At 36.4% G+C, this 15,465-nt stretch overlaps 1 protein-coding gene across 3 annotated transcripts in view; it reads right to left on the bottom strand.

The window, feature by feature from the left end:
- SDK1 (sidekick cell adhesion molecule 1) overlaps positions 1–15,465 on the bottom strand; it is a 416,682-nt gene that overhangs the window by 208,355 nt on the left and 192,862 nt on the right. For all 3 annotated transcript variants that reach the window (XM_074840972.1, XM_074840973.1, XM_074840971.1), the window contains exon 5: positions 5,677–5,810. In XM_074840972.1, the coding sequence (XP_074697073.1) occupies positions 5,677–5,810 (134 nt within the window). The remainder of the gene's footprint in view (positions 1–5,676; positions 5,811–15,465) is intronic.

The following is a 15,465-nucleotide window of genomic DNA, read 5'->3' on the forward strand; positions in this document are numbered from 1 at the left end:
CAGAGCTTGCGTGAATTTGACCTCAGAATAGAAATATCTATTCCCTGGCGGTGCCAGCCCATTCTTTTTCTTTTTTCCTGTCTACACCTGAAAGCTGGAACTAGCTATGAAAAATTCATGCAGCAGTATGCTTCAAACATATCCATGAAGGATCTTCAACATCTGCTGACTTGAACAAACCTTGATGGTTAATATGAAAAATTATGTTAGTGAAATGCTCTCTTCCAGAGAGGAAAATGTCTGCTCAGAATCTTCTGAAAACTTATCTTCTTAACAAACCTGGCAGAAGGATGTCAAAAGTAATATTCTACCAAATACATGGACAGGTAATATGGCATTTTCCCCCCCATTTTGTTTCCTAACAATGTAAAAAATATTTTTACAGACACTGAAAGTGACCTGAACATCTTGTGCTATCGTGAGAACCTTTCTTTATAACAGAAGACAAAAACTTTCAGTGCAAAAATCAGTACCCTGCGGATCTGAAATGAGACTCTTCACTTCTGTAAAATTTATGTTGCGATACATTAAATTGAAGAACAAAATAGGCACCGACCAGAGACAAACAGGGTCTATTTAGCCTCATGTTAACGTCTGCCGTAATGGAATAAAATTCTTCTTGTTGCAAGTGGAAGCTGGGCAGAACAACATGACACCCTCGTATTTTAAATTAATTGCAATGCAACCAAGCCAGGAGTTTAATTTTCAGTCCCCAACTTTTTTTTTTTCTTTTTATTATTTTTTTTTAAGCATTGCCAGTGCTCAAGGGAAAAATTTATCTTTGTTAAATGATAATTGGCTTTATTATCTTTGACTCTTCAGAAATGCTGGCTGGCAAGGTTTTTAAAATTTTCATCAATCTTGTTTTCTGTTTATACAAAGCCTGCATCAGAAAAAGACGTCAGTCTGCAGAACACTCTGTATCTCCTGGTGTTATGAATAGGTCTTGAGACTATCTAATTTACTAATAAATCTACTGAAGCGACATGCATCTCAATATTTCACTGCTTAACAAGAAGGTCCAGAAGCAAGGCCCTGAATTGCAGTTCCAGATGATTAGTGCTGCAAAACCAATTGAAGCAGGAGTATCTAAGCTGTCAGAACAGCTTACACATACCCACCTTTTGCAAACTTGCCATTTAAATCATTTATTGGGGGACACTTTCTCAAATTTTTCATAAAATATTTCAACTAAATTCTGAAATAGCAGTGCATACTGTTAAAAGTTTCTAAGACTGGACCAACACAGCTCACAGCTACAGCATTGCATTTAAGTTAACAATAGAAAAATCTCAGTAGGGCTTTTTAAACTTCTAAAGTGGCACCAGAGTCTTGCCACATCATCACGTAATAAAGTAACAAGGACACCCATTGCATACATTGTGGTAAATATCTCAGCCAGCTCTTTACAGTAATAAAAAGCTCCCTATAATCTTTTTTTCCCCCTCAAAGAAACCCCCTACTTCTTAAACTCCTGACTTATATACTACAAATCCTTACAGTTTCCTTAAAAAGCTCTTAACACCCCTGCTCCCCCTTTCCCCCCAAAACACCTTCATGCATAAATGCTGCAAACTACAGCAAAGTACCATGTATGAGTCTTTTTTTTTTTTTTTTAAGTTCCATACTACAACCATAAGAGGTTTGTTGCAGTTTCAGAGAAATTTAGGTGGAACACATAGTATGGCCTTACTTTTATGATCCCCTCGATCTTTAAGCGTCCTGCCAACACTGGTAAGATCACAAGCATGTCACTTCATCCCCCTGACAAACCAGAGTCTTTAGGAGGAGAACTGACCATCTGTGCTGTGATGTGTCTGTCTGTGGGAGAACAGGTATGAAACAGGCATGTATAGATAGAAACAGGAAAGAACATTAAAGATTTCCCAATTGTTTTTAATTGAAAACTAGTATTTACATCTAAGAAGCTTGCAACAGCTCAGTGACAGATTAATTCTCACACCCTCTGGTCAAGTTAGGAAGTTCCAGCAATGGAGTTAATACTGAAATCCTTGAAAACAGTACTAGTGAAATTTCAACAGGGAATAAGTGATGTATTTGAGTCAAAAAGCAAACTGAGTTTTGTTACTACTTCTGTTGCCAGACTCTTGACTTTCAGACTTTCCAATTTTCCTAGCCAAAATTTTGTGTTATTTACATGAAAGCTGGGACATATGGTTAAAAAAAAAAAAAGCAGCAGCCAAGATTTTCATTAGCTTAGTATACAGTTCAACTGATTTGAAGACATTTTAAATTTAGGACATCTCATACTAATTTCAGATGTGACATTATTCCCCCAATATGCTGCCTTTTGGACATCATTTTTATTTCACCGGAGCCTGTCATCTCAGGAATGATGTAATCCTCTTGCAATCAGTGGGAACCTGTCCACTTGAAAGAAAAGACCATTGTTTTTAAGCATAGCTGGACTGGACCTCATGCTGTGAACTTAAGTGTTTTGGTGACCTAGACTTTCAAATCCAGACACGTGGTTTTAGAGGGCAGGCATGCAGAACACCAGTGTTTAACCAAGCTAGGGACTCAGCTGTTAAGGGAAAAATACTGCTCAGTATTTGGATCTTCTCATGGAGTGACCATATCTATTGGCTAATACATCTTTACTGCAAAGTGCATTTATGGAATGAACTGTCACACAGTAACGTGTACTTACTACACACTTGAAAGCCAGGCATTCTCATGCCTACATTTTCAATGTCTGACCAACCTCAGAATGTAGAGCAAAGCAAACCCAAACACAGCAGAAGCAAGGCTGACAAACTAGAAGGTTTTCTTCTGAAGCTGTTTTCCAGCTTCCATGCATTTGTCATCATGGCAATGGGTGGATGGAAGACTTCATGCTGCTTGGGACTGAAGGAGCTATGGCTAGACTGAGAAGAAATAAAAGGTAGGAGCCCTACTAGAAAACTCATCACAATTAGAGCTTTTAGACTGGATTTTTGAAACATGTTCAACACGCTCCAATCTTATTCAACATGTATAAAATATAGCTATTAATTGAAGGACAGTTTAGTATGTTTTCCGGATGTCGCTCAAATTCCATTTACTTCCAGCCACAATTCAAGGCTTTGACCTTCAATATAAGGCCCTATAACTCATCTTGCACTTACCTCAGGGCTATACCTTTCTCCTTCTGTCAGTCTTATATTTCAGATCAGAACAGGACCTCTTACAGCTTTCTCAGCTGTGAGACTGATTCTGCAAATGTGCTTTTCCTACAGGCTGGAGCAAGTCTGACACCGATATCCTTCAAGGAATAACAAGATATGCATATCCCACACATCTAACACTGCTCTCAGTGGATGACTGCCCTGAGAATTATATACAGGTTTTTTTCCCCCTTTTGACCTCAATAGAAGTGGCAGTATGCATGCTGAGTCATGTAGCAAGGTTGTACTCAATAATTAATATATAATCTACTCACAGACAGATTGGATATTCCACTTTACTTGTGGTTTATTTGATTTTGATTAAACTGTTTTTCAATTTTATATATGTCCTAATGGAAAATGACAAGTGTCATCACTCAACATCTGATAAGATTCAGACAGTGGCAATTCAATGTGATATCTTCCATACCCGGATGTACCTTTAACAACCTGTTTCCAACCTCTTGCTGGAATTCTTTATTACTCTTCCAAAAGACACGATTTTTCTGCAACCATTTTCTGCATATTGCTTCAGGACTGTATTTTTTGCCTAATTATTTTCTGTTACTGGACCAAAAAGGTTTATTCATTTCTATCTAATGTATCATATGTGTTTCTTCCTCAGATCAAAGTTCAGAATGACCACATTAATCTCATTTACTTTACAGACACTGTAATACCTTGTGGCCAGTGTGTTTCTTCAATGCATGCGTAGCATTAATAATCCTGGATATCAAGATGATAATTTAAAAACCTCATTGGCCAACATTAATTTTAACAAGCAAACCCATTTTTGGCTTTCCACCTTGCCTCATTCTTCATTTACTTTTATCCATTTAATCTTCCTTATTTTTCAGATTCCGCATAGACTTTGTATTCATGGTATCAAGCCATTATGCGTTTTGAAGTGTTTTCTTTTCCATATGCCCGTATTACCTTCTGCTTTGCATAGCACTTCTTATGCATGCATGATCACAGACTATTTCTAGCATTAATTAAGATGTGAAATTAAAGGGGGAAGTACATTATTGGTCACATAATACAAACAATACAAATTTGCTTTAAGAATGAAATTACTAAAGTGTTAGCAAACCTCTTTATACTGTCAGAAATAATAATGTTTACAATTTACATGCCACAGTACAGCCAGAATTCAAACTGGATTTGGAATATTATTTCCACTTCAGAAAGATACATATAAAACCCCTGAGAAGTTCATTTAATTTATAAACATATCTGGGAAGAAAACACAGGTTTGTCTCTTCTGCTGTCTGTTACCACACAGCTTCTACCCTCAGTGATCCCTGATCCCAATAACAGGGCTTCCATCACTTATATGAGAACAGCTTTCCTTGAAATCTGATTAGGAATTTTAGCAGAAAAAAATCATATTTTCTTAGAAATTAAGTGTTTCACAGGAACATAATGTTTTTTATTAACTTCTGACAAAAAAGCATACTTCCAAAAGCAATTTACCAGATTTTCTGCCCAAAAACCCAGACTCCCATCTTTTGCTATTATAAGAAAATGAGCCTTAGGGATTGTCTCAGATCTAATGGTATCCAAGATCAAGCGATCTTGGACATCTCATCATGCTGACTGCTCCAGAGCTGAGTCTTGCATCTTCTAGAACCCCAAAATGTCAGAGTAGCCCATCAGTAAAGCTTCTAGCATCATCAACAATTTACCCCATCATATCTTCCTTGTCTCTACAATCCAAAATAGAAACCTCCACATTCACACAACAGACTAACATACCCCCTATCTCGCTGCTGCATTGAAAACATTTTTAGCAAATGCCCCCAGAAAAGAAGTCAAACTATTCTACATGTATAGAATATTAACTTCCCATACAAACACATTTACCAAGTGTTTTACAAGAGTTACACGTGCTTATTTTTGCTGAACGCACGTGTTAATGTATTTAGTGTACAGTCATCTTTCTGACCCCATTGCTCTGCTGTTTTTCCCTCCCCTTTGCTGTAAAATCTACTCCTGGAATACGTCTGTAATGGTAGGTGTTAATACAATTTGCGCAATGTAAAATAATAAGTAATAACAATGAAATGCATGTTCCCTGGGACTCTGTGATAACTCCAGGTAAAAATAATGCCACAGACTGGGAATAGACTCATTAATAAAACCGCACTCAGAAGAGTGACTTGTTTACTTACGCACAGTGAAAAACAATACATTAAACTCCTGCATTAAAAAGAAATTATGATCACAACTTCACAACAAACAGCGAGGGATATCATCATGTACCTGCCTTGCACAAAATAAACCATCAGACAAAAGGCTTTGAGGGTGATTTGTCGAGGGCATATACTCTCTTAGGTCCCTCTTATTGCACAAGGAGTTCAATATGCTCCAAAACAAGCAGGGAAAGTTGACCTCCTTTAAAGGTCCAACCCTTCATTAGCAAAACTCTTTTTATTAGGGCAGACTCTTGTGAATACTGTCTGAAACCTCAGTACGACAGCAGGCTTTCTGGAATTTGGATACTTACTTGCTACGCTGAGATGAATAAATGGACTTGTCTTGTTCTCCCCATTCTTTTCATTGACTGCCTGAACATAGTACCCTCCTGCATCGGTCACTGATGTTGCAAGGATCACCAGCTGATTCTCCAGTGTGATGGCTCTATTTAGGAAAGAAAGAATTGTGTTGAAACCAGAAGAATGATATCCACTAGGCAAAAACCATAAAACACTTCAGACTTGACAGACCGATACGATATTCATTGGTCATCTAAACCAAGATGTTGGGGAATCAAAACCAGCCTGATTTCAAACACATTCACAAGTAATACTCAAGATATTTGATGACTCTAGGCCTTTTCTCTGTTTAGATCACGTAAGATGTTTATGCTGACATGCAGAAAGCTACAACATATGAAACTAAAACAGTTTAAATGGCAATAAGAAGTTACACAAGAAATGGCAAATGACAACAAAGACCGATAGCCCGCAAACTGCATCATTATGGGTTGATGACAGTCCTGGCAAACATCAGTATGCAGCAAAGTCAGTTTTATTGAAATCCTTCTCAACAAGTGAAAGCTAGCTTATTAAAGACTGACAGTCAGGGAATAACAACACAGTTTAGTGGGGGAAAAAAAAAAAAGTAAAAATCAAAGGCAGCAGAACCTCAGAAGGTAAACTTTCTGTATTTATGGCATCACTAATTATTGCAACATCACAGACAAGAACATCAGCAAGTTAGAGCCTAATTGATATACCCAGATGTTTTACGTGTAGATAGGGAGGGAAGAGTTGTCATATGATCTAAAGCAGGTAGGAAAGCACAACCCTATAGTTAGCACAGGTGTAGGCCTGAAGGAGTCAATAAATGTCACTGTATAACACAAGTCTATTCTTGCTTAGGGCTGCTAGATAACAAATGTCTCTATAAACTCCCTTCTAGGCAGCGTTACCCATTTGCACTGCAATAGGGTTGGTTACTTCACATTTTACATGTATTTGATGGTCTTTTCTTGACTGTACAAGATAAAGGTTTCATCTAGAGACAACATGTAAAAATTTAAGGGCTTAACCAAACAGGACACAGGAAGCTCAAAACCAGAGAAGAATAAAAAAACATGTAAAGTTCCAGAGAAAGCCTGTGGAGCAAAGAGCTGACACCAATGCAGACTGGGACAGGCACAAACTTGGAAATCTGAATGCAAGACTTGGAGCAAGAAACTCCTACCTTCACTTATATTACTTGATGAGAAGCCCCATTGAGTTCAGCTGTGCTATTAGTCATATCCTTGAGCATAAGGTTGAAACAACATATAAAATTATTATACTGGATGAAAGAAGTTCATACATCAATAGGCCTCAAAAAGAGTCAGTGCCAAGTCAAAGTATTCACACACTAATCAATCAATAATGAACACTCCTGCATTTCTTCCTCCTGTTTTGGCATGGTGTGGTTAACGTTAATAATTCACAACTATTTTGCTTTTGAAAAAGCATTTAAAGCAATAGGGGAAATCACACATTCCTACTGTAGCATACTAGCTTTTATACATAGGAGGGAGCGTAGAAAATTACAGTGAGAACATAGCAGTGTTCATAGGCTGTGTGTATTTTATTCATATCACTTCAATTTCCTAATGTGGATACAAAGAACACTGAATTTCTATAAAGCTATCTATCAGTAGATACCAATATATAAAAAGCTCTTGAAAAATATATAAGGCTATATTTTCAGTTCTGATATCAGTCATCACACATAAGTTAAAGATCCTGTTTACATTATCTTTATTGACAGGGTTTTTATAATGAAAATTACTAAAAAAAATCGCAGTATGATTTTTTGCTTTATTCAATGAACCTGTACTAGCTTAATTGACTTAGAAAATTCATCAAAGAAACTGTGATAGATTTACAGAGTGCAGATATAAAACGCAATTAATATCACATTTGATAAAGCAAATAAAGATAAAATTCCAAAGAAGCGCTAATAATTGAATATTAAAAGACAATGACATTTACATTCATTTCTACTTTAGTTCTGAAGAAAGCAGCATTAGAAAAATTCTTTGAAAATACTGAAATGTACTTCAGACTGCTTTGAAGCCAGCTGCCACTGCACCCGAAGTTTTAAAGGTGATCCTTGAATACTGGCAAGATGCACGCTGTTACTATCTGTATTAAATGGGCAGGAAATTTTCACATTTAAACCATTATAGTTATTATATACTGATCAAGAGCAAAGGGAATTAAAATTTATTAAGAAAATTGTTCAAAATGAAGGTTTTTTAAATTACAATACACAAATATTTATTAGAGCATGAGAAAAATGTAACATTTGTGAGTCAAAAGTAAGTTTTAAAAATTAAATGAACATAAGCATATTTGAACCAAAGGAGATCAGTGCTGAAGGGCTAAGCATTATAAATTACATGTTCAAAATAATGCAAGAAGTTTGATATTCATTTATATAAAAAAAAGAATTAGAAGATGAAGAAACTACCGAAGACAACTCTTTGGGGTCATCAATTACATAGTCAAATTAATGTTAAATTAAAAAACCCCAAATGAGTTATTGATATCTTAATAGTTTTGTGATAAATAGAATGTTTCAATTTCATTAACTGAAGACAGGTATAGAGCAAGACACGAGCCTTCACAGGCTGCAGACTCTGGGACTTTTATTTAGATCAAGCATGAGCTCTGTGCATCAAGAAAATCAATTAGTCACATTTTAAGGACTCATTAACTCCAGTGTTTCTAAACCATCTGAAGATTCACGCCCCAGCCCTTACCAGGCCTGCAGCCACTTTTTGGACAACAGCTGCAGAGAGCACCCCAAAAGTGACTTAAAACATTTTCCTGGGTTTATTGATGTTTCCATTGTCTAACTTTTAAATTATGACAGCACCACTCCAACGTTCCAAGGGAAATCTGATTCCTCGCTGCTCAGTTTACCAGCATATTTGAGCAAGACGACTGCAGCAGATGGAGTGGACCTGTCAGTAATTCATACGCAGCACAGAATTCATGAAAAATATAAATACTGCTTTTTTAAAGCAATATCAAACTTAATCTAACATTTTCAAGACAGGAGCAACCAGCAAGTAAACTAAGCAGACCGATCCTTCAGGATTCCTTAAGCATAGGGAAAGGAGCATTTTAAACCATTCATTTTAATAGAAGAATTTTTAAAATTTCTCCGGAGCTCAGTGGAAGCCTGTAGGGAACAGCAGCCAATATACAAACAGCAACGTACACGTCTGCGAGTAGTAAGCAGTTATAACGGTGGGTTCAGTATTACGATGTCCTACAAGCATTTCAGTGATACCTTTACCACAAAAGTAGCCAGAAACTAGAACAGAGTGATCTGAAAGCAAAGGGGAGTTGGGCCTTTGAAACTACAAAGTATGTTTATGACACACTGCCTAACCAAAGACTATGGTCTGAAAGGATGGGAAAAGGCAGCAATGATGGAGATAAACCATTTTATATACCCAGTTCTTCTAAGTATCTGAACATATAAACAGGCACCGAATGAGGTTTTCATCACTTCCATTTACTGCAGCCAGAATTTAGCACTTAGACATACTCTGGGATTTTTAATTGCGGTCTTCCAAATTGTCCAAATACTGTAAAAAAAATCTGGTGCAAATAATCTCTAAATTTGATCTAAAGCTTGTGGAAATTATTCTGTTAACATGAGTGGAACATGAATCAGGCCTTCAGAAGTAAAGATCATTTTCCAAGGGGATACCATTATTAAGGCACTTAAGACAAAGGTTTTGGAGTTAAATAATTTTTTTCTTGCACCGAAAATTGCATCATTTATTAAAATGCTGCAAATGAACTCTGCAGTATCTTAAATAGGTGGATTTCCATTAATAATGTTTATGTGAGCATACCAAAATCCACAAGTGGATAATTCCCAAAAGTTAGATATTGTTTAGGTTATTAGTCTACCAGATTACACAATAAATAGATAATACTGGGTTATAAAAACATCATAAAATGAAAATCACAGAGTAACCTGATTAGGCTTTCTCTTAGAAGGCTGCCATCTGCTTATGAACCAGCGTGCAATATTTTAGTACAAAGGCCTTCATAAAGCCTCTTTTCCAATATTATCTCCAGCTAATATGAATATCAATCCCTCTTTACAAGATACTTTTTACTAGAAAACCCCCATTCCCCTTTTAAAAACTTCTGTTCACATTACACAGCAAGCACTGATCTTTCTCCATGAGCCAGACACCACACAGTAACACTGATGTTAGTAGAAAAGGGAGCGATTATGGAGTAATAACAACCTAATTACCAAAACACTTCCCCCATGGATTTCCCCTTTTGGAAAAACATACAGATACACTGCAGTTAAAAACACAGCTGTTCAAGTGAAATCCTAACTCGGAGTAGCACATGCATGGCTTAAGAGAGTGAGCATTTCACCACCCACATGTCTTCCAATTCTGATGGCGAATTATTAATCAAAATTATTTAGATACATGTCTTCCACAAACAGTCCATGTTTTTCAGGACTCAGTCACAGAGCAAAATATTAACGTATGTGCTACACAGCAACATGTCCATAGCAACGAAGCACTAACAGCTGTGACTGGAGGCCAGTTTCACAAAATATTCTTCAGGTTGCAGATATATTGTTACTGCAAATCAACCATCTATTAATAAAAATTTTATACTTACACAGTCACTGAATATTAAGTATAACTACACAAATTAATGCATTGATTTTACAATCGATGCGAGTTTATACTATCGCTTCTTTAGCTATGCCGTGGCACAACATGTGCTTCTGGGAAGTGGCTGTGATTTCTAGTTATGAATGCATTCCAAGGTTACAAGAATAACCAAGACAGTCCTAATTGCCAGGCAGAGGTTGAATATTATCGTGATATGAAGGAAGATTAGCTACTGACAGGTTTAGCAGACACATTTCCAGGAGGAAATTATAGAAGCGGCAGAATTTCCATGTTTTAAGCTTGGCTTCCCTATTCTCTAGCACTAGTTTTGGAGCTTGCAAGGTCTTAGATTAGTAAAGCTATAGATGTTATTCCCCACAGTTGTTCATGAACATATTACACAAAACCTGTTCTGTGCAAAGCGAGTGTAAGTCTGGAACAGAAGCGGATGGAAAACTGTACTTGACAAATCATCAGTGATCTGCTACCTGACTGGAAAGTTATATCAGGTAGAAAGCCACAGGGTCTGTCTTTGGCCTCATATTATTTAATATTTTCATTGGTGTTTGTTGACTGAATATAGATTTCACTTACTAAATCTGTAGATAAAGTCTCAAAGACTCTGGAAGACAGAATTAGAATTCCAAACGCAGAAGACCTGTTCAAGCATCTCCACAAGACTGAGGTTTGCAGTTCAACGAACAAGTTCAAATCACTGTATGTGAGAAGGAATAACTGACTACAAAACAGGCAAACATCACAACAGGGTGTGCAAACAGCAGTATCATTGGAAAATTTAAGAAATAACCCTGTTTCTCACCCAGTTTGTCTTCCACTCAGTTTTGGCTATCAGATTTAAACATGTGAGCAAGTCAAAAAGAATCAAAAACACCCCATAAGCACACTAGAACCATCCAACCACCTTCACCATCCAACTCCAAAGAGTAATCTGTAAAACGTGACATGCAGGAGAATACCCAAAGAAAAGTTGTCACAAGTATCTTCATATATGTATAGGACTGTTACAAAAAAGTATCTAGATTTAAGCAGAATCATCAAATATTGAGTCTTGTTATAAAAGTCTTAGCAGTTCGCCCTCGGAAAAGCTTATTTTTAGTCTTTGGAGATAGAGGCTCCCAGAAAGGATGCTCAGATGAATTATCCCAAATATATATTTAAAGTCATGCTCATATCAAGCAATTACTGGTCTAGAGATTAAAAAACCCACAAAACAAACCCCAAGATAATCACTACATAACTGATCATGAAAGAGATGTTTGCAGTGAGAGACAATTGCTACCAATCCAGAAGCAAGCAATTACAGTAACAAACTAAGAAATAATATTCATAAGTACACCACTTATGTTAAAATGTTCTTTTTCTCCCCCAGGTTTTCAGCAGCTTCAATTTTTATTTAATGCAACTTAATTATCACACAACTCTATTCCTTTGTTTTTGTAATTTTTTTTATTATTACATTTTAAGCCACAAGACAGTACAGCTGATGTAAGAACCTATGTGTGCGTAAGTCACAGCTCTGGGGTGTTACCTTACTGTACAATACTGATGGGTGCCTGGATGTGCTACTCCAGCAACAGCAGTTCTCAAACTAGAAGAAAATTCCAGACTTTCAAGATAAAATACACATCTCAGTCGACAACAGAAACCAAAGACTTGGAATAAGTCAATTTTCTCCAGCCACCTCTTCTTATAAAACTCTTACTGCATTCAAGATATTTGTAAACAGAGTATCTATTTTCTCCCTCTCCAGTTTATCATATAGTCAACACATTGACCTCCACTTGCGACATCACTATCTGTTGCTATGGACATAGCTAGCAACCACTGGAAAGAAGAATAGTGGAAATGTTTTAATGTAAATGGGTTATTTAAACAAAACATTGCAGTTAAAAAGTATCATAGGTTGTTGATCTACACAGCTGGCTGACTTCACTGATGGCAAGCACAAAGACTATTTGTAATCATTTGGGATTTTATAGTTCAATTTTCAGATACAGACAGACATGAATATTGCTCCACTTTTTATTTCTCCCGATTTGATTATTCAAGGTGCTGTGGGTTTTTTAAATGCTGATTTTTTTTCCCCTTTCCTTCACTGTGAAAGGAAAACTTCTGTTATTAAATTATATCTTCACTTCTGATAAAACATGTAGGCATAGTGGTATGTGGTATAGTGGTTTGTAGTCAAGTATTAAATAACTTCCTGTTGAATATTGTATCTTCATCCCATTATTTCAGTAAGATATATACTACAGAATAAAACCAAATGTAAGGCATGACTGTGAACAGCACTAACTATAAAACAAATTAGCAGTGGTACAGCACTGTCACAGGGCAACGTACTGAAGAGATAATTGATTATACGACAATGACGAAGAAAACTTCAACCTCTTAACAGCATATTTAACAGATACATTTAGACATGCCGCAACTGTGCCTACTTAGATAGTGTTTATTCACATTCCTGGATCTGCCTCAGCACCATCTCTGCCATTTTATTCCCAATTCCACACATATCTCATTCAAACACATCTCCATTTTCACATAGGTGTAGCTGAGAACAAGATTTGGCACAGCTGTTGCTGTATAAATATACCTAGTCTCAGGGACTCAAAAAAATCTGTCTCACAGCAAGCAAAGTATCCACAGTTTGGAAATAAAATTTCAAATCTCAGATGGGTCAATGCAAATTTCTTTCTAATACATTTGGTCAGTTTTCTCAGTTGAAACAAGTCCTTCTTCAGCAACTAAATACATGCACATGAGTATATCTAAAACTGATATACCGAGCATTGTCAGAAATCATCTGGCTATAATCATGAAATCTAATATCAGTGAAGATGAAACAGCCACACACATGTGGAAGACCTCAAGAGGACAGCAGCTGCAATGACTGTTTATTATCACATGAGCCAAAGGCTTTTTCTTCTAGTGCCAGAAAAATATATATACATCTTACAAACACCACATCCAAACTTACCCCCCTAGCCCTACAAGTGAGAAGGACAGTACCGAACTAGCTGCTCAATTGCTTTAGGTGACCTAAAATACAAGTATGTTGAAATAAATGGGAGGGTTTCAAGGGATAGGAAGATTTGTACAACCAGAACTTATTACACACTTGTTTTAAGGAGTAGTAGGGAATGTTATGCTCCAGAACTAACAGTCTAGTAGTCCATTAGCTTTTAGATGCATTATGTCTCCTTTAACAGTACCAAATCTTTAAACAAAGAGCATAGATATGGTAAAATGTAGCAAGTGACCCAAGCATCAACCTCTGTACTGCCAAAGAACAGCAGTCCTGGGTAGCAATACAGCAATTTATTTAGAAAAGTTTTACTATGAAAAATAATTAAAGATTTAGTGGCCTGGATCAATAAAACAGCTAACATTAGCTATATACAGTACTGCAGTTTGCTGAGACACGTTTGTGTTACTGCTGCAAATTCATTGTACAGGGTTATTATGCATTATCTTAGGTTTGCTGTCTACATCAAAATAAGGATTTTGTGTAGCTGCATCTGCTCACACACCATTAAGACATATACTATTGCTATGCAGCATGAATTGAGCACAGGCCCAGGAGCCATGTATATCCAGGTTTTGCCAGTGATGTGTAGCCTTAGGTGAGTTATTTAGCCTTTCAGTCTGTATGTTTTGCCAAGAGAGAAAAAGGATAATACATGTATGTATTTCTTTTTATGCTGAAAAATTTATCTAGAGGCTTAAATAGTTAATACCTCTAGCACTCGAAAGATGTAGAGGATTATGTAAGTACTAAATCTTAATACACTTTACTTTCCCCCTTTGTGTTTCAGTTTGACTATCAGGCATTTTGTTACAACTGTAGGCAAAGCAACTTCTTGATTTCCAGTTTTTAACTGCTTTAACATCTCCTGAACTATACACACCGGGTAGATGAGCACTGCTTTCAAAACTCCAGCCTTCTAGTAACTCATGGTATCGCACCACTTCTTTCAGCAGAATCCCCTTATACTAAGTACAGATGCATTCAGTAACAAACACGGCTACCACAGACTCCACAAAACCCAGGTTATTATTGAAAACAATACAGAAGGAGAAATTTCAAGTCAGTCCATCACAGACTTTTTTGTTTTAGTGCCATTAACGCAAACATTTCAAAGCACTTCAAGCTAGTGACAATAAAACATAAAGAAAACACTGGTTAAAAAAAACCCACACAAATAAGCAGAACTTCAGCAGAAATTTAAAAGGAAGCAGCGACTCCCTATTTCTATCATAAATAGGCCACACAGTGGCATAAAAGAAAAGCTAGGCTGGATAATTCAACCATATGTTGAACATACATATGAAGCCAAATAGTGGAAATTTTGGAATACAAAGAAAACTGCGGAATATCACAGGAGCATTTTATGTTATGGCTTCTACCCAAAACAGAGCACAGTAAACAACTGGAAAATATTGCTCTATCAATAGCATTTTATCTATTCAGTTAGGCATACATTACTAGTCAAAAACAATACAAGCTGAAAATTTTTCAGAAAGAAAAGGAGAAATACCTCTTTCCAATAAATGAGGCAAACATACACAAAGCTGTTGTGTAGCAAAGCTACAGAATTCTAAATGGTGGAGAGCAAAGTTATGAGAGGATTTATGTAAGAAATTGAGAACATAAATGCAATTATATCTAAACCTAACCATTTGGTCATCCCTTTCCCAGGCAAAGTAATAACACATATATTAAAATCTATGCAACCTCCATGTGAACATTAACATCTTTTAAAATAAAGTGTCCTGGAAGATAGCCTTTAGACATTCAGAAGTATAGGTCCCTTTTGGGATCCATTTGTAAGTTATATTTGAAACCTGGTTACAGCCCTTGACTCCAAAACTCATAAAGAACACTTCAGTGGCCAACTAAAATGTAAATAATGCATGATTAAAGGAGCAACAGACCATATAGATTTTTTTTTGCTTTCAACTTGGGTAGTGTTGCCAAAACCAGGAAGACAGGTAACCTATCAACTCCATTTATTTTTAAATTACTTGAAATCAATACACGGGTGTGTTTGTATGACTTACTGCTTATTTGACTTCTGAGTCTAATGACACAAA

This window comes from Strix aluco, chromosome 15 (genome assembly GCF_031877795.1).
Source record: "Strix aluco isolate bStrAlu1 chromosome 15, bStrAlu1.hap1, whole genome shotgun sequence".
In the NCBI taxonomy this organism is placed as follows: Eukaryota; Metazoa; Chordata; class Aves; order Strigiformes; family Strigidae; genus Strix; species Strix aluco.